Here is a 27,487-nt window from a genome sequence, read left to right on the forward strand (position 1 = left end):
TATTTCTGTAAACTTTTCTCAAAAAATTTTAGCCAAGCGTTTCCCAGATATATTAGGTATCATAATCTTACTTTTCACGTATTCTGGCTTATATGATAAAGTCTAAAATAGAATTAATTTAATGACCTAACTTTTCCTGGATAAAAAGCCAGATCCCTGATCCATATGTGGTCTAATGTACCCAAAGCATATACCTTGTCCTTAAAATTAGGTTTGAGGCTTTTTGGCCACAAAGATTAAAACATATTGAAAATGTTTTATGATCCAATCTTAATGAAAAATTTCTGATATGTACTAACCTAAGCCATGGGATAATAAATGTTCAGAAACCAGAGGATAAATATCTGTTGGAGTAGCAAAGAATGACTCCTTGGAACAAGTTGAGTTTTAACAAATAAGGAATGTTGTTATCATAGAAAATGTCTGAATTTTTTTCATTCTCTATGTTAGACACTCATTTCTCATTTTCTAATTTTATGAATAATCTATAATTTTTATTAAATAATGTTATGTATATATAAATATATATTCTGCTTGTTTGTTGTTTTTCTTAATGTGTCATGTATTATTTGTCTAAGTTAAAATATGTCATAAAGATTAATTTTGCTACATGTCTCAAAAATTTACCTGTTAAATAGTTTTTTTGTTCTTTGTTAAGTGGTATACTTCCTTAAAATATGTGGTCCTTGCCTTGTGTTCTGGAACCTGGAATATACTGCTACCCAGGATCCAGCTCCTAAACTCTCTCTGTTAAACAAACATTTCTCTTAGGGCTCTTTAGTGGGATTTAAATTTTTCCAGGCTTTCTTGTATGGTGTGTAATGCCGGTTTATATCCCCTGGTGAGATTTTGATCCAATTAAAGTTTTGTATCAGGCTAACTTTTCCTACTTGCAAGAATTGGCTTTACTGTGGATTACTATAATTAACTAAAACTGTGCTGTTTTCCATAGATGCTAGTAGATTGAATTCATATATTCCAGCTGTACACTTTGGTTGTTTTCTTTTTCCTCTTGTTCCCTGCAGATCCCTCACAGGGGAGCCACATAAATGGCTGACAGAAATGTCAGTATGATAACTGAATTCATCCTCTTGGGGCTGACTGACAACCCTGAAATGACCACTGTCCTTTTTGTGCTGTTTCTCTTGATCTATCTCATTACCGTGGTGGGCAACATTTGGATTATCACAATAATCTTGGTCAGCTCCCAACTCCATTCTCCCAAATACTTTTTCCTTAGCCAATTGGCTTTCTTGGATTTCTGCTATTCCTCAGTCTTTATTCCTAAAATGTTGGTGAACTACATATCGGGACTGAAAGTCATCTCCTATCACGGTTGCCTCCTTCAGTATTCCTTTGTCAGCATGCTCCTGACCACTGAATGCTTCCTCCTGGCTGCAATGGCCTATGATCGATATGTTGCCATTTGCCGCCCACTTCACTACAAAGGTCTCATGACCCTCAGGTTCTGCATCCAGCTGGTGACAGTGTCCTACCTACTAGGTTGTGCCAACTCACTCACCCACCTGAGCGGCTTGCTCAGTCTATCTTTCTGTGGGCCCAATGTTATTAACCATTATTTCTGTGATATCCCTTTGCTCTTTCAACTTTCCTGTTCTGACACCCAGTACAGTGAGGTTTTGTTTACTGTCCTATCTGGAACCACATCAGTGCTTACCTTTCTGATAGTGGTTTATTCCTATCTGGGAATTCTTCTCACTATCCTGAAGATAAAATCTACAAGCAGCAGATATAAAGCTTTCTCCACATGTGCCTCCCACCTAATAGTAGTGACTCTTGTCTATGGAACAGTGATATTTACTTACCTGGGAACTAGCTCAGGCTGCTCACAGGATACAGCCAAAATCCTGTCCGTGTTTTATACCCTTTTGCTGCCAATACTAAATCTTCTGATATACAGTGTGAGAAATACAGAAGCCAAAGAAGCAATGAAAAGAATTATTATGAGAAAAATATTTGCTCAGTGACCAAGAATTTTCAAGCAGAAATATTTAAAGAATATTTATTGATACTACAGGCAGGTGCATTGTTAAATGCCTTTGGAACTTTTTGGAGAAAGGAAGGATGGTATTTTCAAAGCAGCTTATGTGCAAAGATATATTCATTATTGGCTTTTGGATAATAATATAATAATATATATGTATGCATATACATGCATACATGCATATATATGCAATATATATATATATATATATATATCCAATATATTCTGTCAGAGAGGAGAAAGTTTTCCTCTACCCTTTTGTTTACTAATTGAGGTCTTATGAATAAAACTGACAAAAGACAAATTAACAGGAGAAAAGACAAAATCTATTCATATGTGTATAAGAGTGCACCAAAAGAGTGGTTTGCTCAATAATTAGAGGTGGGGTTTCGGTACCTAATTTAAAAAGGGAAAGGGAGAGAGTATAAAGGGTTCTATTGGAAGAGCAAATGGACTTTTAATGGAACAAACGGGAGATAAGAAATTTTGTGATATTGTTTATGCAGGTGCAAGTGGTCCTCTCTGTTTTCTTCCTGGCAGGGAAAATTCCCCAGGGAGAGAGGATTTATGGCAGTCTCACTTGCAGAAGTTTCTGCCTTTAGCCAGATAAGGAAATTCCTGAAAAAGCCTCTTTTTGAATCTATTGAATCCCAACTGTCTTCCATTTAAAATAGTTTTATTTCACTGTGTAGTTTGAATCCTTTCAATCCTCAAATTATTATTTTGAATCTGTACTAACTTCCTATGTAATAATTTGACACCATCTTCTAAGGCTTGGTTAGTTATGAAAGAGGATCTTCAGTTTTGATAAAGGATATAGCAGAACCAGTAGGTGACAATCACACAAACATACAAATAGAAATACATGCACATATCTTGAGAATTGATTCCAGAGAATGCACTTATTCTTCCTTCTCCTTTACAACTTGGGAAGAGCTGACCCATGTTACAGATGAAGAAACAAAGGATCAATGTAGTTAAAAGCTTACCCAAAATAAGACAGCATCCACATTTGAGAAGTAGATTCAAACACACATATATTCATATACTTGCACATTTTACGTAAACAATAGAATTTCCTATATGTATTTTGTATGCCATCTTTGATTAGAACTGTTAAAATTTGAATATGTAACTTTAAAAAATCATTCCACAGGCAGAGAGAGGCTTCTTTTTATGGGAACTCCATTTCTACCTATTGTCTAACAGAAATACCAAAATAGCAATGCAAAGATATTCTCTTGTATCAGCACTTTGGAATTTGCTAAAAATCGACCTTTAGGAAACTTTCATAAAACAGTACAGCCAATTAAAAATGCTAATATATGTTTTTAAAGAAAATGACAATAACCCCATTTTCCTTATGTTCATCATTCCGTATAGTGTTTATTGTTCCGCTCACTCAGACATGCATCGAAAAACCTAGTCCAGCACTGTTGTTATCACAATTGTTAAGAAAGCAAGCATAGCCTTCGCTAAATGACACCTTTGCAATATGTAGGGAACAATGGTTTTGAATTTGTGAATAGAATGGTTATATCTATCAAATGGAATAATATTTAGCTAATAGCAATAAATCTTATCTGTCAAAATTTGTAAATCTATGGAATTTTGTTATTATTACTTAACAATTAAATTTATGTAAATATGTAAAAGAATGTGTTAAAGTAAATTTTATTTCACTGTCTCTATACGTTCCATATTTTCTTCCAGAATAATCCCATTGTCAAATATTTTAACTGCATATCACCATAATGGCCTTGCATTTTCCAAAAAAAATTATTCACTGTTATTGTTATAACAAAGTTTTAAAAGCAAAACTAATATTATCATTTAATAAAAGAGTCAATATGACATGGCAAACGGCTTTCTGAAAATGATTTCCCAATCACAGACTAAAATTTAAATCTAGATTGGGGCCACCAAAGCACCATCTCCTGGCGTTAATACTTCAGGTTTCAATGTCTTAAAAACTAATTTATAGCGTAATGATGATTTCATTTTTTCTAATCGTTTCCATCTCAATACATTTTTTAATGATGAAATTCTTTGGCAAAACACATGCAAATATTTTTATTTTGATACTTTGGTAAATTACTTTCCAAAAGACTTATATAAAACCGAATTCTTTCATCAATGCAATTATATTTATTTAAAAGTTTAGTTATTTTAATCTAATAGACAAATAATGGATGGACTGCATCATAAAATCTCAAGAATGCAGGAAAAAGTCAAAACCAATAGTGTGAAAATTAATGAAGATACAATGAATGATCATGTTCTTTTCCTCAAATTATCACTTGATTTCATGAGAAAAAATTTGAGAACATAAGGTTTTTCTATTCTTTTTCCTCAAAAATGGACTTGAGACTATGGTCATTGGACCAAAATCAAGAAAAGTAAAGCATGTTGAATCCAATATGAGGGGTAAAATCAAAAGAAATGGGAGTTTTGAAATATTATAGAATTACAGATAGAGGTATTGGTTAGGAATACCATTAAAACCATGAGGAACCCAGACATCTTTAAATTTTTCTTGCTCGACAAATAAATTGGTAGAGTGAATTTTCCCAATACTTTTAGGTAGAAATATAAAAGGACAACAGTAATTAGCTTCTCAGATCTAGCAAGATACTATTTATATACAAAAATAGTTTCTCCAACAATCACTAAGGGACCCGAACCAAGCAAAGGTTTCCCTGAAGTTTGCTTCATCTGCTTCTGCACTTAGTAATGACCTTGTTTCTGACCAGATTTTTATGCTTTTTTAATTAAAACACTAATTTAATCTGATTTAATGGCATGTGAGTATATGTAGTCTTTTTGCTTAGGTCTATAACCAACCTGAAGATAATGTGTTTGATTTTGTTGCTGTTAAAAGCCTCTGTTAGTAGTGCAATGCTAATGATAATGTATACCAATATATATCTATATATCTATGTATCTATGCATCAATCTGTCTCTCTTGCTCTATAAATATATATATACGCATATATATGTATGTATATAGTTTGTATGATAAGAATATGACATTAGTGTGTTGGGTTCTACTTTATTCTACTGTGGGCAGACAATCTTGAATTAACATATTTAGTTAAGAATATTACATATTTAAATATTCCAATTTGTTTACATCTTTTTGCAGGGGAAAACAAGAAGGATGATAAGATATCACGTAGAGAAATATAGAATTGAAAGAGTCAGGGAACATATTATAATTGTCTCATTATTGAAAAAATGTCATGAGAAGAAGGGATTAGATTTGATTTATAGGGTTAAAGGAATACAATGACAAGAATTTTAAAAGTTTTGAACTAAACACATTTGAAAATCAAAGAAATGTATCTTTAATGATATCTTGACTACTTGAAGCAATATAGAAACATATTTTGACTTAATGTAATGAGGTTTTGCAATATATAATATCCTGAGATTGAGTGAGGTGCACAGAAGATAAAGATCGCTTGGCAAATTGAAGCAAAAGATGGACAACAATTTGGGAGTAATAGGGAGCAGCCTGAGTCTCAGATGATCCATTATGTGTGTTGGCCTCCAAGCGTCATTCCAACAATTAGGCATTCTGCTGATGGCTATTGAATTGATTATAACTTATGAATTTCAAAGAGCTCACAATGTCCTCTTTTTTGGCACCATGTTCTTTTGTCAGAATCATAGAAATTTATGTTTGAATGGAACCTTATAATCTGTTATTCTGATGAGAAAACCAAGTACTGAAGAGAGGAAAAATTTTCATCACATATATATGCATTAGGCCTCATCACCATTGGGTAATTAGCAGCATTCTAGTTTTTAGCCTAGTTCTCTTTTTACTGCACAGTGCTACAAAGCGATTCATTTCACAAGCTAATTATGATAACTAAGAAAGCTGAACATTCCACGTAGCAGCAGGCTCTTGTATCTTTTGCTAGTTTCTGTCCTTGTTCCACACATATAGGTTTTTCTCTCATATCATTCAGTCTTGCTAAAGTTTGGGGGTCATCTCAGAGATCAATCTGAAGTCTTACTAATACAAAGAATACATTTGGTACCTACATTTTGAAATGAGGCTGGATTTGCCAGAGAAGCGTATAAGGAAGACATCAGTTATTGGATAATGTAAAGGCCTCAGATGATCCTAGTCTTCCTGTCTGACCATGTCACTGAGTCCCGGGAGGTATGGCTTGCCCCACGAGGGTGTGATGCTGACTGCATAGTGGGGACATACTCCTCCTGGAAGGAGCTGTTGGTATAGCTCAGGAGAGGGCACATCTTACCCACCGTTCGCTGGCCATCCACCATGCACTTGATCATCAGTGAGCCTGGAATGTGATGGCCTCTGAGCATGTTCCCAGCCCTCAGTTCCCACTCTGGCCCAAAGTTCAGCCCTGGCCCACCTGAAGGCTCTGCTCTGCATGGCAGTCTATTTCCCCTCCTCCCTCATTTCCTCCCCTTCCCGTTGCCCCTTTCTCTCTCCTCTGCCTTTCCTCTCTCCTCCTCTCTCCACTCCCTCCTCCCCATCACCCAGCTTCCAAGCCTGAGAATGGGGAGCTGAGAACCTGGGGAGGTGCTGCTGCTGCATTGGTTTCTGCACCAATTCTGGCCTCGGCCTGGGTCGCCAGGCTGCTGCCCCTGCTACTTGGCACCCAGTTACTCTCCTGGCCTGCCTACCCCAGGAGAATCCACTGGATCATCAGATTGTAAATTTTTCTTTTCACTTCTTGCTCCTCTTCTGGACTGTTTATTCCTGTGAGGAAAAGACCACATCTTATTCAACTTCACAGTTCCAAGATTACTGGGAAATATAGTAGGTGTGCAACACTTATTTGTTTAATAAATTGGTGAGTTAATTTCATAAGACTTTCTTATCTATCATGTACTAGAATATTTGATACTGAAAAGTAAACAAATAACAAAAAATAATCACCAAATTAAGAATTTTTCCACCTATTACAGTAAAAAAAACCAAAAAATCACCACCTATTGGAATGAGGTTCTCAATAATATTTAAAGTGAAGGGCATATAAATTGTAAACAAAGATATGAGGCAGTTTCCCATGCATAGTAATGAAATAAATACTAATAAGATAACCTTTGATTTATTGAGCTCTGTTAAATATGGAGCTTGATAAGACATAAATGGTCCACGTAGGCAAGGTTATGATGAAATTGATGGTCAGGGACCTGCTCACGGAAATTAAAACTTGGCAGACCACTTTAGAATGCCTCATGCTAATAAGTAGCATGAAGTTGTAGTTTTGGCCCCAAAATACTACTTCTGGTTATTTATTTAAAGGAAAAATATCAATATGTATTCTGCATTACTTTAAAAAAAAAAACAAAGAAAAATCATGATTAGTGTAAATGCCCAACAGTGAAGGAAACAGTTAAGTAAATGTGTTTTTATATATATAAAGTCATTTATATTAAGGACATGAGACAAATATTTATTGAATACATATTATGTTCTCAATATCATGCAAAATGTTTTATATATATTATTTAATTTCATTTTCACAAACACTTGAGGCAGGTGCTACTATTCTCACTTTGCAGATGCAGACACTGAGAGGATCAAAGAAATTAAGAAATTATCACGTGGTTGTAAAGCTAGTAAATTATATTTTTGGATACAAACTCAGAATTATGGTTCCCAAATATAAACATTTTCAATTATAGCATAGAGTCTTGATTTTAAAAGTTATAATTACAGAAACTTGAACCTTTAAAAACATTGAAAATATGTGTGATATATTCTTAAGGGGAAAATATAAGTGCACAAATGAAAATAAAATATGTTGTCCAGTTCCTGGTTTTCAGACACCATCTTCCCATAAAAGATAGCAGGGATCCTTGGAGAAGTGGTTGTTACTAGAGCCAAGCCTGGGAAACTGTAAGATGAGCCTGGAGCATACTGTGCTGCCAGAATATAAGAAGTGAAAAAAAGAAAAAAGACAATAGCATGTGCAAAGGGCAAAGCACATAGGAGTTAATTTGATGATGGTTCCATTAGCAAAGCTAGAATAATTTAAGCCACAAAAGAAATCATGGTAGTATTGGAAAATAACCCAAGAACAAAATAATTATCAATAAGTACTTGCTGCTATTTAACTAACTAAATAAATAAATAAATACATAGGGAAGAAAGAACAACTCTTCCTTACACAATAATTTCAATTAAAAGATGTTGAAAGAATAAGGAAAATGAAAATTTGTTACCAAAATACCATCATAATAATTGGTAGAGGCAATAGATTGATAGGATGTCAAAAAGTAAAAATGAAATATTTACACAGTCTAAATTATCTTCCCCAAAGGTAGGTAAATACATATATATTTATGCATATATAAAGCACAAAGAAAAGAATCGTAACTTTGCTGTAAAGAAGGCTGGCAGACACTACTTTAACTAAGTGATCAAGTTTAACACCACTAGTAATATCACTTATCAACATCATATACCCTCGGATAAGATGAACAGGGAATACCTATCATTTCACTGGCATTTTTCCCTGTAATGAATAACCTCAATTTAATGGTGAGAAACCATCAGGCAAACAAATTGAGGGACCTTCTACAAAAGACTTGATGAGTAATCCTTAAAAGTATCACAGTCATGAAAGAAAAGCAAAGAAAATTGGACAGTCACAGATTTCAGGAGACTAAGGAGACATCGTGACATTAATTGCAGCTTAATGTTCTGAATTGGATCATGGAACAGAAAAAATGACTTTTTGGAAAAACTGGTGAATCTGAATCAAATCTGTAGTTTAGTTAACATTAGTGTATCAATATAAATTTCTTAGTGTTCATTGTACTGTGACTATGTAAGATGTTAACATTTGCGAAGCTGGGTGAAGAGTATACAGAAATTCTAAGTCTAAAAATATCTAAATAAAAGTTAAATATAGTTGATTAACAGCTAGAACTCAGTGACTTTATAAGCAAACATGAATTCAATTGAATAAGCATTTATTAAATGTTCATTGATCCTAGAGCATAGTCAATCATACCCCTACACCATTTATATATGGGTGCCCACTGTCCTTTAAGCTCAACAAATATCAGAATATTAAAGAACTGAGACAAATATTGAATCTTGAAAGAGACAATTAACTCTAAGTAATGTGAAAGGAGAGACAATATCATTCTCATCTTTGTAGTACCACACAAAGCATAATATCTATCATTTATTAGTTGCTCAATAAATGTATGTTGAAGGAATAAATAAGAGCAGGGATGGAAATTTGAGATTTAAGATATACAACCCAATTCTTTCAAAGTTTTATTTTCTCAAGAGACATACTAGAGGGGAAAAAAATGTAATACGTTTCTTTTGTCCTAGATATGACACATCTATAATAGATTGTATCCCTTTTTTGAAATTTCTAATGTGACAACTAGAATGAGAAATGTACTTTTTCCTTCCCCAGGGAAGAACATCTTGTTTCATCCCTGTAATACTAATACTTTTTAAAAGATAAGTAAAATAAAAGAATGTAAAAATCACAGTAGAAAAATAGTTTAGTTAGACATCTGTGAGATCCTTCTAAGCTAGTGTTTGTCAAAGTGTTGGTCAATAGTGCATGGACCTGAGGCATTTTGAAAAATTTACTTTTGTGGGTCAATCTCAGACCTGCCAACTTAGAATCTTTATAGAGTGTGGCCTAGGAAACCGCTTTAAAAACATAAACAACAAATGGAATAATAATGTGAGTTGAACTTTTAGAAGTGCTCACCTATGAGCTGAGCATGAAACTGAGAGCATGAATTTGAGTTTTCCTTAAGGTCTCTTGTTCCTTTTCCTAGATGGTATACTTCATCACAGCCAAGGATTTTGTGTATGTACCATTTAGCACAGTCAATTAAAAATCACTGAATGTCTACATTAAAAATAAATACACACATGATTTGTTGATATGAGTAGTAACATACTTTCAATGTGTATTAACACCATTAAATCAGTAGATAGGAAAACTCATTTCTTTTTGCTAGGAGGCTTCTCTAAGACCATGTATTTTATACATTTTCACAATCCTTTACAAAAGCTTTTATGTATATATTAATGAATATATACACTAATAATGTCAAAATAAACATTACTTTTAATCCTATATCAATTACATTTTTATTATGTCTCTGGCCATTTAAACTGAAATACACAAAATTAAGGAATATGTATTTCTGCAGGTTTCCATTGGAGATGTATCCCAGGCAAATTAGGAATAGACCTTGGGGTTCAATTAAGATACAGACCTCAAGAGATCAAAGATTCTAATTGACCAATTCCTTTATGATGTGAGTTTGAGAATTTGAGGGAGAGATGCCGGTGTAAGACTGTGTAACAACGAGATTTCAGAAGACAATCCTTGTCATGCGACTGCTTTAGAAATACACTAAGAATAAAACTAATCCTAACACAAATCTAGGTTTGAGCTAAAAAATTAGATTTTAATTCTCAAGAAGGCACATAAACAATTACTCTGTTAACTTGGTTCTTATTTTTATTTTATCAATGGAATTTAACATATACAATACCCAGAACTGTCATAAAAACCACCAATATTCTTTTCATCAACTTCATAATATTAATAGGGGTCCATTAAATAGGAAATAGAGCTCTGTGCTAACAGCAGCAGCAGCAACAACAATAACAACACATTCAAGCCATTATATTGACAATTCATGGGATTCAGAATTGCAGATGAGGCAAACATATTTCTATGCAAAAAATTAATGGTGAATTTGGTGAATGCTGCACAATGTTTTCTCTTCTTGTTGTCTGATCATAAACCTCAAAATAGGTGTAAGTTGGCTGGAAGAGAAGGGGATTTCCTTTGGTTGACTAAATCCCAGGTAAGTTTACTTTTATCATTTTCTTCTTTCTGTAACTTTGTGTATGTGTCAGTGTTTCTCACACTGAGAGACTTTTTCTTTTTACGGGCCTGCATCTTCCAGTAAGCCTTAAGGAAAATGCCTTTAATGACAGGCAAGACTAAAATGCCTTCATTGACTAAATGTTTGTTAGACAAATGAATGGGTAAATAAATAAGAACACTTATGACCACAGGAGACATTGAATTATTAAATATACTCACTATAACATCAAGTCTGTTTGGGTTACTCAAGTAGAGTGTTAAATGTCTGAAACAAACTTGCATTAATATCACATTATTTTCAGTTTTTATTTATCATGTGCATATGTCAATTGCATTAAGCAAATAAGTTCTCTAATTTCTAGTGAGATCACCTTATATTTTGATTCTTTATTTTAGATATAACAAATCACATTCATTTTACTGTTTGTAGCCTTTTTATCATTGACTTGAAAACTGCTGTTTCGCAATGAATTGACGCCTGATGTCATGGACTATCATGCACTTTTTATTGGAAACAAATGTTCACTAACTACAAACACAAAACAATTTGTTTGTGTCATAGATTAAGTTTCTCATTTGGTCTTAGCTCACAAATAGAAAGAAATTTCTAATTTTTTGATAGAAAAAAATATACAAAGAATTTTAGCATTAACATGTAAAGTATGCAGTATGTCACTCTCTCTAGAAATAAATATGTATATATATATACACACACATTTATATTGTTTTTTATGCAAAATTTTATTGAGTCCAAGGGGCTCAATAATTATTTACATTGTCAGTACATTGTATTACATGTATGTAATTATATTACATGTATGTATCACATGTATGGAACTATTACATGTGTCCATATAAGATCTCATTAAGTTCCTCAAACAATGCTGTAAAGTAACTCTTAGGGGTTGAAAATTTAAGACTGTCACATGAGGTATCATTAAATTTACAAATTATAGAACCTCCTTTCCTAAATAACCTTTATGTTTCCTGAGAGTATCATATATTTGATTCCAACAGAGAAATTCCTAAGTATATGATTTTGGGCCCAATCATAGACTGGGATAGAGGATGGTATGTCTCAGGAGGAATCTTTTGAAAAATCATTCCAGATAGATATCTTTTAGAGTTCTACCAACTCCATACATTTGTGAACTTTGAATTTTTTAAAAGTGTCTGTCAGTTCTATAAATAAAAAAGGAAATCATATGTAAATTCTCAATCAACTTCAAGTCATTAAACATTTGCTTTCCCTTTGTTGCTCTCTCATTATTGGAGACTAAGTCAACTTTGATTATTAGATCTTTAGACTTAAATCCCTCTCTAACTTTTGTTATTGTTATCCAGGAGGTAAGTCAGGAGCCTGAGTTGATAAAATGGCTGAGAAGAATTTCACTGAGGTGACTCTCTTCATCCTCTCTGGATTTACAAATCACCCTGAACTACAAGTCGGCCTCTTCTTGATGTTTCTCTTTATTTATCTGTTCACTGTTTTGGGGAACCTTGGACTAATCATGTTAATCAGAATTGATTCTCACCTTCACACACCTATGTACTTTTTTCTTAGCAATTTAGCATTCATTGACATATTTTATTCCTCTACTATAACACCCAAGGCACTGGTAAATTTCCAGTCCAAGCAGAAAACCATCTCCTTTGTTGGCTGCTTTGTCCAAATGTACTTTTTTGTGGGTTTGGTGTGTAGTGAGTGCTTTCTTCTGGGATCAATGGCCTTTGACCGCTATGTAGCAATCTGCAATCCTTTATTGTATTCAATGGTTATGTCCCAGAAAATGTGTACCTGGCTGGGTGTAATTCCATATATAATAGGCTTCACAAATTCTATGATATCCATCTGTGTGATAAGCAGTTTATCATTCTGTGATTCCACCATCAATCATTTTTTCTGTGACACCACAGCTCTTTTGGCCCTGTCCTGTGTAGACACACTCAGCACAGAAATGGTGATCTTTGTTTTAGCTGGGTGCACTCTTCTTAGTTCTCTCCTCATCATCACAATCACTTACACTGCCATCATCTCAGCCATCCTGAGGATCCAATCTGTAGCAGGCAGACAGAAGGCCTTTTCCACCTGTGCATCCCACCTCATAGGTGTAACTATCTTCTATGGGTCCCTGATTTTTACATATTTGCAGCCTGATAACACATCATCCCTGACGCAGGCACAGGTGGCATCTGTATTCTATACCATTGTCATTCCAATGCTGAATCCACTGATCTATAGTCTGAGGAACAAAGATGTAAAAAATGCTCTCCTGAGATTCATACACAGAAAACGTTTTCCATGATAAATCTATTCATGTTACAATTAAAACAAACCTGTATGGTTTAAGGCATTCAATCGCTCCGATAATTAGGAAAACAGTAGAGTAAACTCAAAAGGCATAACACAAACTAAACGATAACTTAGAGTCTGGAAATTCGAGAGGTAAATTATTACTTTATTTGTTTATACGGAATATTGAATCATCATATTAGGAGTTCAGTTCAGTACATAAATTATTCAGACATAGACACGCACAAGTAAGTAAGGAGGCATCTGACCGGCGATTGAATCCATCCTTGAATATCTTTGATCATGCCATCACACTGAAACGTGTTAAACAATAAATTGACTTTTCATACGGTTCGACATTCTGTTTTCTCAGCTATCAAAAAATTGAAAGTAGAAAATTACTAGATTAAGAGATTATGACTCTTAAATGTTATTAACAACAAGAAATGGTAGCTAATAGCCTGAGAGCAAAGGAAAGAGTATAAGATTAACAAAAGCAAGTATAAGCCACACAGGGGGGAGGGATGGTGAGATTGAGGTCATTTCAGTGAGGTGCAAACACTAATGATGACAACAGACATCAGGTAGTAAAGAGAAATCTCTTGATAATGTTGATTCATTTTGCCATAACAGTTAAAATTTTGATCATTTATCTAAGAAATGTGATCTTTGATTACATAGAAAAGCAATGTGTTTATGAAGTGGAGTATGTTTTCCACCAAAAACAGAAGTTTAATTTCTACATAACCATAGTATGCCTCCCTAAATTCAAAGACTTCATAACCTTTTAAATGAGTGTGCACGTATGTGTATGTGTGTATGTGTGCATGTGTGTAGATAAACGAAGCACTAGCTGTACCATAATTCCTGAGACATTTTGGAGGTGCATATGGAGATTCTCATTTCTCCAAATCAGGCAGAAAGATTTTGTTAAGTCTATAGTATTCAAAGGAGAAACTGGTTTTTTGTTTTATCTTTACTTGAAAAGAGACTTTAACATAAGCTCTGTTTAAAGATCTCTCCCACAAAATGACCACTGGCAAAGATGTATCCCTCAGTGCTGTCGGTTCTGTGCACGAATCATTGAATAGAAATCAGAGGAGTTAGACAATCACATTTAAAATGTATGTTGAAAGGAACTGAAGATCAATTTGATGAGGTGCTCTTAAAAGAAAATGTATGTGTTTATAATATTTCGCTTCCCCCAAGAAGATTGTAAGCTCTTTGAGAGGAATTTACTTATTCACATTTGTGCTCTTCACAACATCTGGCAAAGGTGTTACATATAAAATATGTCAGTAAATATTTTCTTTACTTTTTGTTTGCTTGTGAATGGACAGTGATGAATTCATAAGGCCAAGGATTCTACCTTACTCATGTTGTATCCTTCCTTGTTGTTTGGACAATCATGTGCATATTGGCATTCAAAAAATATGAGTTTAGTTGAAAATTCTATTTTTAGAATTCTTTCAAAAATATTTCTTACTTATATGTTAGAAATGGCATGGTAATTAACAGATATATTCCTTTACAAATGATTTTTTCCTGAATGGTTAGAATATGGAAATAAGTATACACAGAATTATACATTGTATACATGATTTTAAATAATTGGACTGAAGTGGTTAGGCATTCTCATATATCATATGTCACAAACAAACCTTGTATAAAGAGAATCAGTCTTTAGTCTTGGGAGTGGCTTGTGAAGAAATCTGCATGTGCCTGTGTATATATTTGGTTTTGAGATTTTTAATTTTCTTCTCTGATCTATATTACGGGGGTCTGGCTTCTGCAAACTTCATTGCACAATGTAATATTTTACATTATAAGGTATTGTCATTGACAACATATGAAACATACTACACACTATTTTAAGGACAGCTTGAGAATACTGTCTATCTCATCACTCATTCCCTCTTATTAAGCCATCCTGAGATGTTTTTCCTTCTAATCACAGTGTCTGAATCAGATTGGTTGCTCTGAAGATTTCTCATCATCATCATTGAGAACTACTAAACTGATTATATTTCATTCTTTTCTCTTTATCCATCAAAGATTTTCATTCATGTATTCTAAATACAATGCTTATTTTTTAATAATTGTGTGTAACATCAGGACCTTTGCACCTTATGTTTATTTACCCTGGTTCTACTTATATGTATTGTTTTTATTTTCACTTTCATTGAATATGTATTCTTCTATAGATAATTTCAAGACAATATTTAGTATTAATAAAATTACTTATCTAATAGTTCTTTTTAAATTATTAACACTTTCTTGCTGGTCACCCTGTAGGAGCAAAATTATGACACACTGTTCCTGCTTACCATAAGCAGTAGTAATATATTTTATTTGTCCATAGTTATGATTAAATGTCCACATATGTTTTTCAATATGCTCTTTATATTTGTCCCTGATATACCTCCCATCACTCTCTCTTCTAGCTGATCTTTCTGTAACTTCCCTCTAGACCCTGCGATACACATCTTTCCAGAATGGGCCATGCATATGTTTACCATTGCTTCTGTCATTCTTTCTACTGGACTCTTCCAGAACTCTTTATCTTGACCAATCCAGATAAGCAACTTCATAGTGTTTGTGCCTCTGTCCCAGAAGTGATCAGAGTATGCGAAATTTGCCAAATATCTTCTTCTATTATGCTGAAAAAAGATATTCAATTTAAAATATATTTATCAGCCTTCAAAATAAAGACATAGTTTTTCTTTCAGTCTGTTATATCTGTGATGACTTTGTAATATTCCTGTGAACCATTTGTATTCCTTGAGTTTGTGTTGTATTTCACCACCTTTCAGATTCCTTTTCCATCAAAATTATTTTTAAAAGATTATTTCACTTAACTTGTTTTATTGCAAGAAGTATTGCAGGAATTCCTGAAGAACAATTATTCAATAAAAATGAAATAAATTGAACGAAACTAACTTTTTGATATCACTTAGAGTCAGACTCACTCTCCTGTCCATACACAAAGATTAGAGGTCCATTCAGAAATGAATTGCAGATTATTATGTGACAATGGGAGAAAGTAGTGTAGAATAAGTTAGGATTTTGTTCATGATATTTGCCTTTCAAAATATTGATGTGAGGGAATGATTAGAGGAGCTATATAAAAATAATTAGTAGAAATTATCCTTTTGTAAGAGTTATTTTTAAGGGAGATCTTCATTTGTAAGGATGTCTCCCTCTAGGTACCAGGAAGAGCAGGATGACTAAATCTTCAGAAACTCTTTCAGTGGAGAAAGCATGAAATTAAAACATCCTTGTTTACTTTTCTTTTCCTGGTAACCTCTTATAACTGGCTCCCACCCCTCCAACATTTTCTTTTGTCTTTAGCTTGAGATGGTATTTAAGGTGCTGAATTGGGTCATTTGGGGGAGTCACTCAGTTTTCCTGGGTATCTCTCATGTATAAAGAGGTATACATGTTACTAAATTTGTTTTTATCCTGTTAATCTGTTTTTTATTATAGGGGGTCTCAGCCAAGAACCTAGAAGAGTTGATGAAAAATTTTTATTTTTCTTCTCTCACAAATCTAATGAAGTAGGGCAAAAATGGGAAAACTTAGTTAACAATTAATAAATTATAAAGCAAAAATTATCGAACAGCATTTATTGCAAAAAGAAAAGAGATCCATTCTTTCATGAGTAGAAGAAGAAAGAAATTAAAAAAAATGATAGCTAGAATAATCCAACAAAGAGAGATAGAAAAGAAAAACAATATATAGGAAGCACGGTTTAAACTGTAATGAGCTGGGGAATGAAACTATATCATTATTAAATCAAAAGAGATTTAAAATCTCTGATGAGAATTTGGTTTCTGCCATGACAATAAATGGTACAAGAATAGCCCTGAAATCATTAACAACACTAAACATGATCAAATGGGTTTCAATGTTGGGACAATATTGAGCAAGAAGAACTTGCTCCTGGTAGTTTTGCAATAACCAGGCCTACTGAGGTGGAACTTACACTGAAGATTGCCATTAGTCTCTTTTGGCTTAACACCCAAGCTTACCTATTGTCAAATAAGTTTATGTTGGCTTTTTAATCTCCAAATAACGCTGTCTTAGCAGCACTGAATTTTTGATGACTAGAAGAATTGCCCCTGCAAAGTTTATCAAAGATAAAATAACACAAAAGTAGCTGCTTTATCCACACCAACAAATTATCTCCTTAAATTCTGGAGTAAGAGCGTACTTTCCTCTGAGTCACTTTTAAATCTACATGACAACTGATTTCAGTATCATGAATTAATGCAAGACTCACAAGAATATTTCAGTCTGATTCTCAGCCTATCTCTTTTCAGATTCTCCCTTTACTTCCTCATCTTGGACAAATAATCCTCAATAAAACATATCAGCTTTCTTTTCATATTTTAATGTCTTTTGATTCACATTTAAGAAAATACTTGGCCTGGTTATATACAGAAGAAGTGAGTTTTGGGCCACTAAATTAACCATAAAATGTTTACTAGTCTCAGTGCTGATTTTGCGTTCCTACTCTAGTTTTTCTTATAAAATAAAAAACAGCTACACTAAAATAGTAAAATCAAAATATCTATTTATCATCTAATGAACACTTCTAGAAGTTAGTTGTGGAGTGCCAGTCAATGTATAATACATAAAACTGTGAATTTTATCAAAGGATAATATAACATTGGTCATGATATATGACGAAATTTTAGTCATAAGATTTAGATTAGATACTGAATAAACAGTAGAGTAATTATGCAAATCTATAGGTACAAAAATAAGCATTATATGAACCAAGGACAATACTTGGGAGAAATTCATCAACGTGGTCCAAGAGTTTTGTATAATTTTCATTTTGTTCTTTGAATTTTGTTGAATTCTAATTTTTTTTCTAATGATCATATTTACTCCTATGATTGTATCACATTTTTATGTATAAAAATGTTTCATTGTGAAAAATGTATCCTTCCATTTGTGATAGTTTCAGTCATAGAGTAGTGAAGTATTTCTTTAGAAGTATCATCTCCACCACCTCAGTCAAATGTTTAGAGCATCCAAAGGAAGGCCAATCCATCAGGCTCTTCATTGTGTGTCTTCTAAGGAAAAAGACAACTGTTTTCTCAAAACGTAACACAACTGCATTTACTCCTTGAACTTTTGTCCTTGGAAACATGCCAAGCAATTTCCTTTGAAACTGGTCCCTGGTGATGACCAAATGTTGGAGTATCATTAGTCTCCCACATATGAGGTGCCCTGGAATTATCGGGATGAGACACGTGGCACACTCGGCTCCGCTTCTGCTTACAGTAGACCTCTGATATTCTTTTTAGACACAATGTCCTGGCAGATTTTCCATTTGCCCAGGATCTGAACAAAATTTCTTGGTTGACTTATTTTTACCTCAGAATAAAACAGAAAGTGAATGCACTAACATTTAAAAATAATTTATTTAAAAAATATTACAGAAATTTTCAGCTCAAATGGTTTTCATATTTTGTTTGTGAGAATAATTTGAGGTTGACAGATTTTTAGACAGATGACATTGGAAGACAGGTTTTTTTTCATGAACTTTAGCTCACAGTCAGTATTATTCTCAAAATTAGAGGGTTTTAGTTAGGATCAAATAAAATGGTGACATTATCAGAAGAGTATGCATACATATAGCATTTAGACCTTACCCTAAGTAATGTCAAGATTTGTGGAAACAGAAATATAGAGTAGATAGAATCAGGGTCTATATGCAATGTACATATTTTAGAAATATAATTTTTGGCAAAAATTTGATTTGGAATGGTCAAGTTAGGAAAACATCGTATCTTTTGGAAATTTATATTAATACGTGGTTTATAATTTTAATATATCCTGCTAAGATTGAAAATTATTTATCATTAGCATTAAATAATACTGGAAACAAAATGACAGTAAATGATGCATTAAAACTGATTTCCAGGGGCTGGCCTGGTGGTACAGTGGTTAAGTGTGCATGTTCTGCTTCTGGCAGCCCGCGGTTCGCTGGTTTGGATCCTGGGTGAGGACATGGCACCGCTTGGCAAAAGCCATGCTTTGGTAGGCATCCTACATATAAGTAGAGGAAGATGGGCGTGGATGTTAGCTCAGGGCTAGCCTTCCTCAGCCAAAAGAGAACGATTGGCAGCAGTTAGCACAGGGTTAATCTTCCTCAAAAAAAAAAAAAAACTGATTTCCATCATTGTTTAGTATATATCTAGCATTTTTTTTCCTCAGGTTTGCTGAAATTAATTACAAACACGACTATAATCTTATGAGCATGCAACCTGGAGTCAGTCTATCTTGGTAGAATCACAGAGCAAACATTTAAAAGCTCTGACTCTGGATAAGTTACTTTAACTGTCTGTGACTTTTTCTCATCTAAAAACTGTGGCTAAAAGTAGCACACATTCTATAATGTTCTCCTGTGGATTAAATGCATTAATAAAGAGAAGCATTTAGAACAGTGTCAATTTTATTCCAATTATGCAATGTTAGCTTTTAGTGTATCATGACCAAATGTCAATTTATACCTATTTCTGAATTTGGCAATCAAATTTACTTTTTTCCATCATATTTTGTAAACCACTCATTATTATCAATTTCTAGAAACATGAAACCAATATAAATATGCCAGGCCGTTCATGTAAACCAAACCTTTTGAAGTCATTCCTGGTAAGTACCAAATTTGGTTCCTCAACAGTTTAAAGCAGTTGAACACAATGAACAGAAAGACTAATTCAAATGTGCCTGACTTCATCCTTATGGGATTGACAGATGCTGAAGAGATCCAGCTGGTTCTCTTTATGCTCTTTCTCCTGATATACCTGATTACTGTGCTGGGGAATGTTGCGATGATATTGGTAATCCACCTGGATGTCCAGCTTCACATTCCCATGTATTTTTTCCTCAGTCATCTGTCATTTCTTCACTGCTGTTACTAAACTGTTGTCACACCTAAAACCTTAGAGAACTTAACGACTTCCGCCAAGTATATTTCATACATGAGCTGCTTCACCCAGATGTACTTTTTTGTCTTCTTGGGTGCCACTGAATGTTTTCTTCTCTCCTCAATGGCCTATGATCACTATGTAGCTATCTACAATCCTCTACACTACCCAGTTGTTATGTCTACAAGACTCTGCTGCTCCCTCACCTTTGGGTCCTATTTGATTGGCTTTACAGACTCTTTTGTCAATGTGTTTTGCACAAGCAGATTGCATTTCTGCAACTCCAGTGTAATCCATCACTTTTTCTGTGACACATCCCCAATTTTAGCCCTGTCATGCACTGACACACATGACATCGAAATCATGAGATTCATTGTCGCTGGCTCCACATTAATGATGTCTCTTACCACAAAATCTGTGTCCTATGTGTCCATTCTGTCTACTATCCTGAAAATTACTTCCACTTCGGGAAAGTGAAAAGCCTTTTCTACTTGTGTCTCTCACCTCCTAGGAGTCACCATATTTCGTGGCACTATGATTTTTACTTAATTAAAACCAAGTAAGTTCTACTGTTTGGGAAAGGATCAAGTGGCTTCTGTTTTTTATACTATCAGGATCCCCATGCTGAATCCACTCATTTATAGTGCTAGGAAGAAAGAAATGAAAAATTCTCTCATTAGAGTCATGCAGAAGAGAGAGGGCTCCAGGCATTTAAAATAACAGTGATGCTAAACGTTTTAAGATCATCTTTCCTTCCTTCCTCACAGGGCATTTCCCTGGTCTGTTTCCAAAAACAATTGAATTTTTTAATTCGTTTGTATTTTTGTTGACCGATCCTTTATTTGACCAACTAGGATCTTGGACATTTTCAGGAATATGTCTGTAGAAATCTGTATTGCAATTGGAAACCACATGTTAAACATATGGTATAAATATGAGTTATTAAGGACAATTGATGCACAAAATGAGACAATATAGTTGTCATTTTTTAAACTATATGATGCAAATCCATGCATACTCCAACTTCAGAGAATTTTATTGTAGAAAAGAGCTCTGTTTAGGGCACAATGGAATCATTTATTTATTAAACAGAGAAGAAATATAGTACAGTGATTGCAAGTACTTTCTCTGGAACCAAACATTTCAGGATTTAGATTCTAGATCCTCTACCCTTTTAGCTGTATAACCCTTAATAAACCATGGAAACTTTAAACCCCATTTCTTCAACTGCACGAGATAAATAATAACTCCAGGTCCATGGACTTGTTGTAAAGTTTAAATCAGATGATGGATGTGAAGAACCTAAGGCGGTACTAATAAATGCTGGCCATTATCATTAGAAGACCTCCATTCCTGCAATATTTTTAATGCACAATGGCTTTTTCTTAAAGAATATTCACTTATTTTTTTTTTTTTAAAGATTGGCACCTGAGCTAACAACTGTTGTCAATCTTTTTTTTTTTTTTTTCTGGTTGATCTCCCCAAATCCCCCCAGCATGTAGTTGTGTATTGTAGTTGTGGTCCTTCTAGTTGTGGCACTTGGGACACCGCCTCACCATGGCCTGATGAGCGGTGCCATGTCCGCGGCCCAGGATCCGAACCCTGGGCAGCCGAAGCAAAGCGCGGGAACTTAACCACTCGGCCGCGGGGCGACCCCTCACTTATGTTTTATAAATTACTTTTGCTTAACTTAATTGACAAACACAGAAACAGACAAGGAAAAACTCAGCACTCCACAAGTTTTGATTTTGAGTGGTATATATTAACATTGGAGAAAATTTGAGTAATACTGAAATATTAAGGAAATAAAAATATTGTGACAATTGTTACCAGTTCTTGATCTTCTAGATCAATAGTTACACATGTATGTGCATATTTTACATATATAGCAAAATTTCTGTAGTTTTCTGTGTACTTTTTTGCATCTTTCTTTATACACTTATAAGTTTAACATTTGATAATATCTTTGTCATCGAAAACTGTGAGACTAATGTGTTCTTGGTACCTGAGAAAAATCAAGACTCTTATCTTGTAATGCTTTGGACCTGAAATGTTGTAAATTCATCAAGTTAAAAATTGACTCAGTGACACCTCTTTGGGGGTTATTTGCTAAACATTTTAAAATGCTGTCTTTCTGTGATGTGGTACGAAGCTTCAGTAAACTGCTTCTTTGTTGAAATTCTGTGTGTTATAAAGAACCCTTGCCTTTCTCCTTATTTCTATCGATTTTCTTCGGTCATTAAAAATAAATTCTTGAATTACATGTTTGCCTTATTTGTTTTAATTTTTTTAACACAGACAAGTTGTAAAGCTAAGAATTAAAATGAATTCAGATTTTGTGCAACCCATAAATTGTTTTCAGGTGGAGTTTTAAAATTTCCTTTATTTTTAAATTTTTTCTCTACATAATTTTGAATTATAGTTTTAATTTTCTTTGCTATTTAAAGGCTATTTAAGAACATATTTCTCCATTTTCCAAGCATTTGGTTTTATATGTTAAACTTTGTATCTAGGTAAATTGTTTTCATTAAAGCAACAGTAATATACTATATTATTTACAATTATTGCTATTTGTTTTTCTTTGCAATTAGAGATAAGTATTTGAAAACATTTATTGTTATTAATATGCTTTTTTGACTCACCTCTTCTCTTGTACATGCATTATGTGATTTCCTATGGTTACAGGCTGTTTTCGTTTTTCTGATCTTTTTTGTAAACTGTGTTTTTACCTTGCTTTCTTATATGTCTATTTCTAAGATTAGGAAATGTATACTGTTGGTTTGTATTGACAAAGATGGTCAACAGATTCTATGATTTTGTAATAACACTTAAGTTGGGGAAATACTGCTTGAATTAAATTGAATTAACACTACCCTATCTTCTTTATAATATAGTTTAGAAAGCACGTACATAATGTTACTACAAATGTAACAATCTATGAGCAATATCAAAGATTTAGACTATTTGCATTTGCCCTGCAATTTCATTTTTACAGTAGTACATATCACATTTTATGAAAGATGTGGTCTGAAATAATATGAAACATAATCTTATTAATGGTGCCATGTCAAAATACTATTTAATATAAATATGATATAATGTTACTCGCTCTTCGTTAATGTCAGCCATGATATTGGTTCCCCTACAGTGAACCCAGCATATATGGGGTTAAAAACTGGAAGCACACATTCCCAGTTCCCTGCTTCTTTAGTTACACTCATATGTAAATATTTGTTTCTTTAACCTCTGACTCCCTGAGCATTACAACCAAATAGAAATTACAAATCATTAAAGCCCAGATGGCCTCGAGCTGGACTCACACTAAAGTTTTATCTAATCACCTGTCCTTGAAGTTCTTTTACAGAGAAGCTAATGTCCAGAGAATATCAAGAAACTGAAGCTTCCTAGAGGAATCCACCCTTCGCCATGGAGACAAACAGCCAAGGAGTCCGTCAGGGAATTCTCTTACCTTGTCCTGCAAATAGCCCCCAGGCAGATAGTTGTCTATTCTAGTTGTGAGTGCTCTGGTTGTGTTATATGGGACGCTGCCTCAGCATTGCCTGATGAGCGGTGCCATGTCCCTGCCCAGGATCCGAACCAGCAAAACCCTGGGCTGCCGAACAGGAGTGCACGAACTTAACCACTTGGCCACCTGGCTGGCCCCTGGATAAGTATGTATTAAGCTTTGTCCAAAAATAAGAGATAATTCTCCTTCTTCTCATGTTTATGTACAGCTGTATGTCAGTGAAAAACAAAACTGAATATAGAATATTTTAACATTTCATTCTGTTAAGAAATGGATAACACGTAAAAATAAACTCTCTAACTATTCCAGTTACACATTTTAAAATAAGTTATTAAGCTACTCCTAAGTTGAAGAGAAGTAAGGAAAAAAACAGATATATTGATAATGAAAATATGACACATTAAGCGGGGATGCTAATGACAGGGCTAATAACATAAGATTCATTGGAAAATACATATCCATTCAGAAAGCTAGAAATGAATAGAAAAATAGACTAATAGAAGGAAGAGGAAAAATTTTAAAAGAAAATAATAAATTAGAAAATCTAGAGAACAGCGAATATTTGCACATGGATAGATAGATAGAAAACGCTATCTCTGTTTTACATGTGTCCTTTAATTGAATTAAATCATTTTTCACAATTTCCTATCTACAATATTCATTTGTTAATGGAATATTTATGAGTAACAATATGTGTCAGACATCATTCTAGACTCTGGAAAATAGATTAGACAATAAATCACATGCAAATTAAAATTCATATTATGTAAAATAGTGAAAAGTACAGTGGGCGCATTTAATAAGCAAGTCATATGAAGAGATAAATTGCATTATCATAATGTAGCCAATGAGTTCCTAACTAAGAATCGACATTTAAAGGCAAGAATCATATGACTAGCAGTGTGGAGATCCTTTCAAACAGGAGAAAAGAAGTGCAGAAAAATTATAAGGGTGATATATGGTGATTAGAGATGCTGTAGATTTGTAATGTTGAGGTGTTATTTAAACTTAATAATCTCATTTTAGGGAAATGTCCTTAGGTTATACTGTACATATTAAAGAGATTGTGTGATTGCAACTAAAGGAATTTCAGACTCAAAAAAAATTAATGATAATGAAAGGAAGGAAGGAGGGAAGGAAGGGAAAACGTGAGCACATATAATTAACTTCGAAGGATACATGTCTTTGCAATGAAAATGAGGTCAGCTGGAAGCAGGGCTAAACATGAGCATAAGAGAGACTCCCTTCTGTCTCCTGCTTCTTGGGCCTGGACACTGAGGAGAGGTTGCATCTTCAAGAACATCACAGAAGGACAGGGGTCAAATGAAAACAGAGCCCAAGCTGAGTCAAGACCAGCCCTGTAGGGAAACCCATAAAGATTGCTGGGGCTTAGTTGTAGGACAAGCCCAATCTGCCAGAGAGCTGTACCTAATTCTCTGAATTGTGCTTGTCTTTTCTTATTCTTTAGTTTAAGTATAACCTTGATAAACGCTAATGCCTAGTCTCTGTATTCTATGAGGAAATAAAGAATGCATTCAGTGTTCATGCTCTGGATGAAATAATGAAATAATAAAAGGGGAAGAAATGCACCCTCACAAACAGCATAGTAATGACACCAGAAATTTGAACATGTTCTCCAAGTTCTTCTAACCACAGGGTGTGATTAGATTGCTGCCAATGGGTGGATCTGAGAATGGAGCAGAGTGCTTTGAATTGGAGTCTGATACAAATGATTCCATAGAAAGGGCTATGAGAATATGCCAGCTTAGTTTTGCTGTTGATTATGTGGTATTTCCTCAAGATTGTCAGATATAATTATAAAGTACTTGTAATTGCAACCTAGGATCCTATCCAAGTTGACTCATTGAGATGAAAGGTAATAGCATACATTTTAAAGAAAAGATTACATGTACATGTGACTCTGTGTGTGCAAATATATATATATATACACCAATAGTCAAATATTGAAATCCTAACCCCTTTACCTCAGAATGAGACTATATTTAGACATAAGTTCTTTTTTAAGGTAATTACATTAAAATGAGGTCTTCAGGGTGGGCCCTAATCCAATATCACTGATGTCTTTATAAGAAGAAGATATTAGGACATAGACACAAAGAGAAAAGACCAGGCGAAGACGTAGGTAGAAGACTGCCATCTACAAGCCAAGGAACAAGGCCTCAGAAGAAACCAAGCCTGCTTTCACCTTGATCTCAGACGTCTGGATTCTAGAACAGTGAGACATAAATTTCTGTTGTTTGAGTCACTTGCCTGTGATATTTTGTTATGGCAGGCTTAAGAAAGTAACACAATCAGTATCAGCATATATGTACACATACGTGCCTATAATTTGGGGTACATATGCATGTATATGTATGTGTGTGCATATCTGAGAATGATTAAAGTAAGAAGCAAGGATATGACACAATTTTTATGCATGTGTGGAAGCCGCAGAGGTGGAGGTATGACTATGACCTTTATCTAAAAATGTCAAAGAAGAATAGAAAGACACTCATAAACTAAAACAACCCACTTTTATCATAACTTCTTGATATGGAGGCAAAGAACATCATTCTTAATTTGTTTCAATTTAGTGGTTAGTGTGAAAAATATATTTTATTGATACACCCAATTTTACCAAACATGCTTTTTATTGTCTCTTTTACATCTTTGATCCTTAAACTAAAGATGATGGGATTCAGCATGGGAATCACAGGGTATAAAATACTGCCACTGTCATGTCTTCGTCCAAAGAGTAGCTAGAACTTGGTCTCATATATATAAAAAGATTGTTCCATGAAAAATTGTCACTCCAGTCAGATGAGAGCCACATGTGGATAAGACTTCTTGTCTCCTTTCAGCAGAATGCAAAATCAGGATGGCCACCAGAATGAAACCATAGGAGATCAGGACAATCAGGATAGTGACTATCTCAATAATGCCCATTGAGTAGGAGATTAGAAGCTGGTTTGTGTGCTTGTCAGAACAAGAAATGTCAAGGACAGGAGGGATGTTACAAGAGACATGCCTAATTTCATTAGATGCACAGAAGGTTAGGGTAAATGTGGCCCCTGTGTGCACTGAAGCAGTCAACATGACACCAACATAGGAAGTAATGATGAGCGGTACATAGAGCAGGTGGCATGTTAACGGAATACAGCAGAGGGTTGTAGATTGCTGCGTGGCAATCTTATGCCATTGCAGCCAAGAGTAAGCATTCTGTGGTCCCAAAAGTAACTATGAGAAACATCTGTGCTGCACATCCAAGGAAGGAAATGACTTTATTCTCTGACAGGAAATTGACCAACATTTTGTGGGTGACAAATGAGGAATAGTAGACATCTAAGAATGATAACACACTGAGAAAATACTACACGGTGTTGTGGAACCAGGAATCCCCACTGACAAATACAACCAGTTCCAAATTTCCCATCAGAGTAAACAGGTAAATTTCCAGAAAGACAGAATAAGATGATTTGCAATTCAAGCTTGTCTGTGAAGTCCTTCAGTACAAATATAGTTACTTCAGTAACATTCTTCATGTTGACACCTCATGCAACAAACCTGAAGATATTTGTAAAATTATAATTCATATTTCTTTGACAATAATTAGCAATATTGTGTCTCATGGAAAGTAAACTATGTTCTCATATTTTTATTTCTTGGCACTGCATAATTTCCCAGTAGCATTTCAGGACACAGTAACAGGCTGATTGCTCAAAGGTTGATGCCACTCATTACGGAATTAAGTGGAAGATTTGAGTTTTACTCATGAGCTCAACTCATGTCATTTCTAAAACCATCAAGTCAACTGGTTAATTTAACACTGTATTTTATTAGCTG

The 27,487-nt window shown here is 34.2% G+C and overlaps 2 protein-coding genes and 2 pseudogenes across 2 annotated transcripts; 3 read left to right on the forward strand and 1 right to left on the reverse strand.

Moving 5' to 3' along the window:
- The first annotated feature begins 1,049 nt into the window (after positions 1 to 1,049).
- On the forward strand, positions 1,050 to 1,988 carry LOC124228716 (olfactory receptor 1052-like). The gene has a single exon (XM_046643415.1). It carries the CDS (start codon positions 1,050 to 1,052, stop codon positions 1,986 to 1,988), a length of 939 nt encoding a protein of 312 aa, XP_046499371.1.
- Positions 1,989 to 12,254: 10,266 nt separating this feature from the next.
- On the forward strand, positions 12,255 to 13,187 carry LOC124228344 (olfactory receptor 8I2). Its single transcript, XM_046642775.1, has one exon. It carries the CDS (start codon positions 12,255 to 12,257, stop codon positions 13,185 to 13,187), a length of 933 nt encoding a protein of 310 aa, XP_046498731.1.
- A 6,703-nt stretch (positions 13,188 to 19,890) lies between these two features.
- LOC124229135 (olfactory receptor 8H1-like) lies at positions 19,891 to 20,595 on the forward strand (annotated as a pseudogene).
- Positions 20,596 to 26,241: 5,646 nt separating this feature from the next.
- Positions 26,242 to 27,186, reverse strand: LOC124229136 (olfactory receptor 5T1-like; annotated as a pseudogene).
- Positions 27,187 to 27,487: the final 301 nt, after the last annotated feature.

Source organism: Equus quagga, chromosome 17 (assembly GCF_021613505.1).
Source record: "Equus quagga isolate Etosha38 chromosome 17, UCLA_HA_Equagga_1.0, whole genome shotgun sequence".
NCBI classification, from domain to species: domain Eukaryota; kingdom Metazoa; phylum Chordata; class Mammalia; order Perissodactyla; family Equidae; genus Equus; species Equus quagga.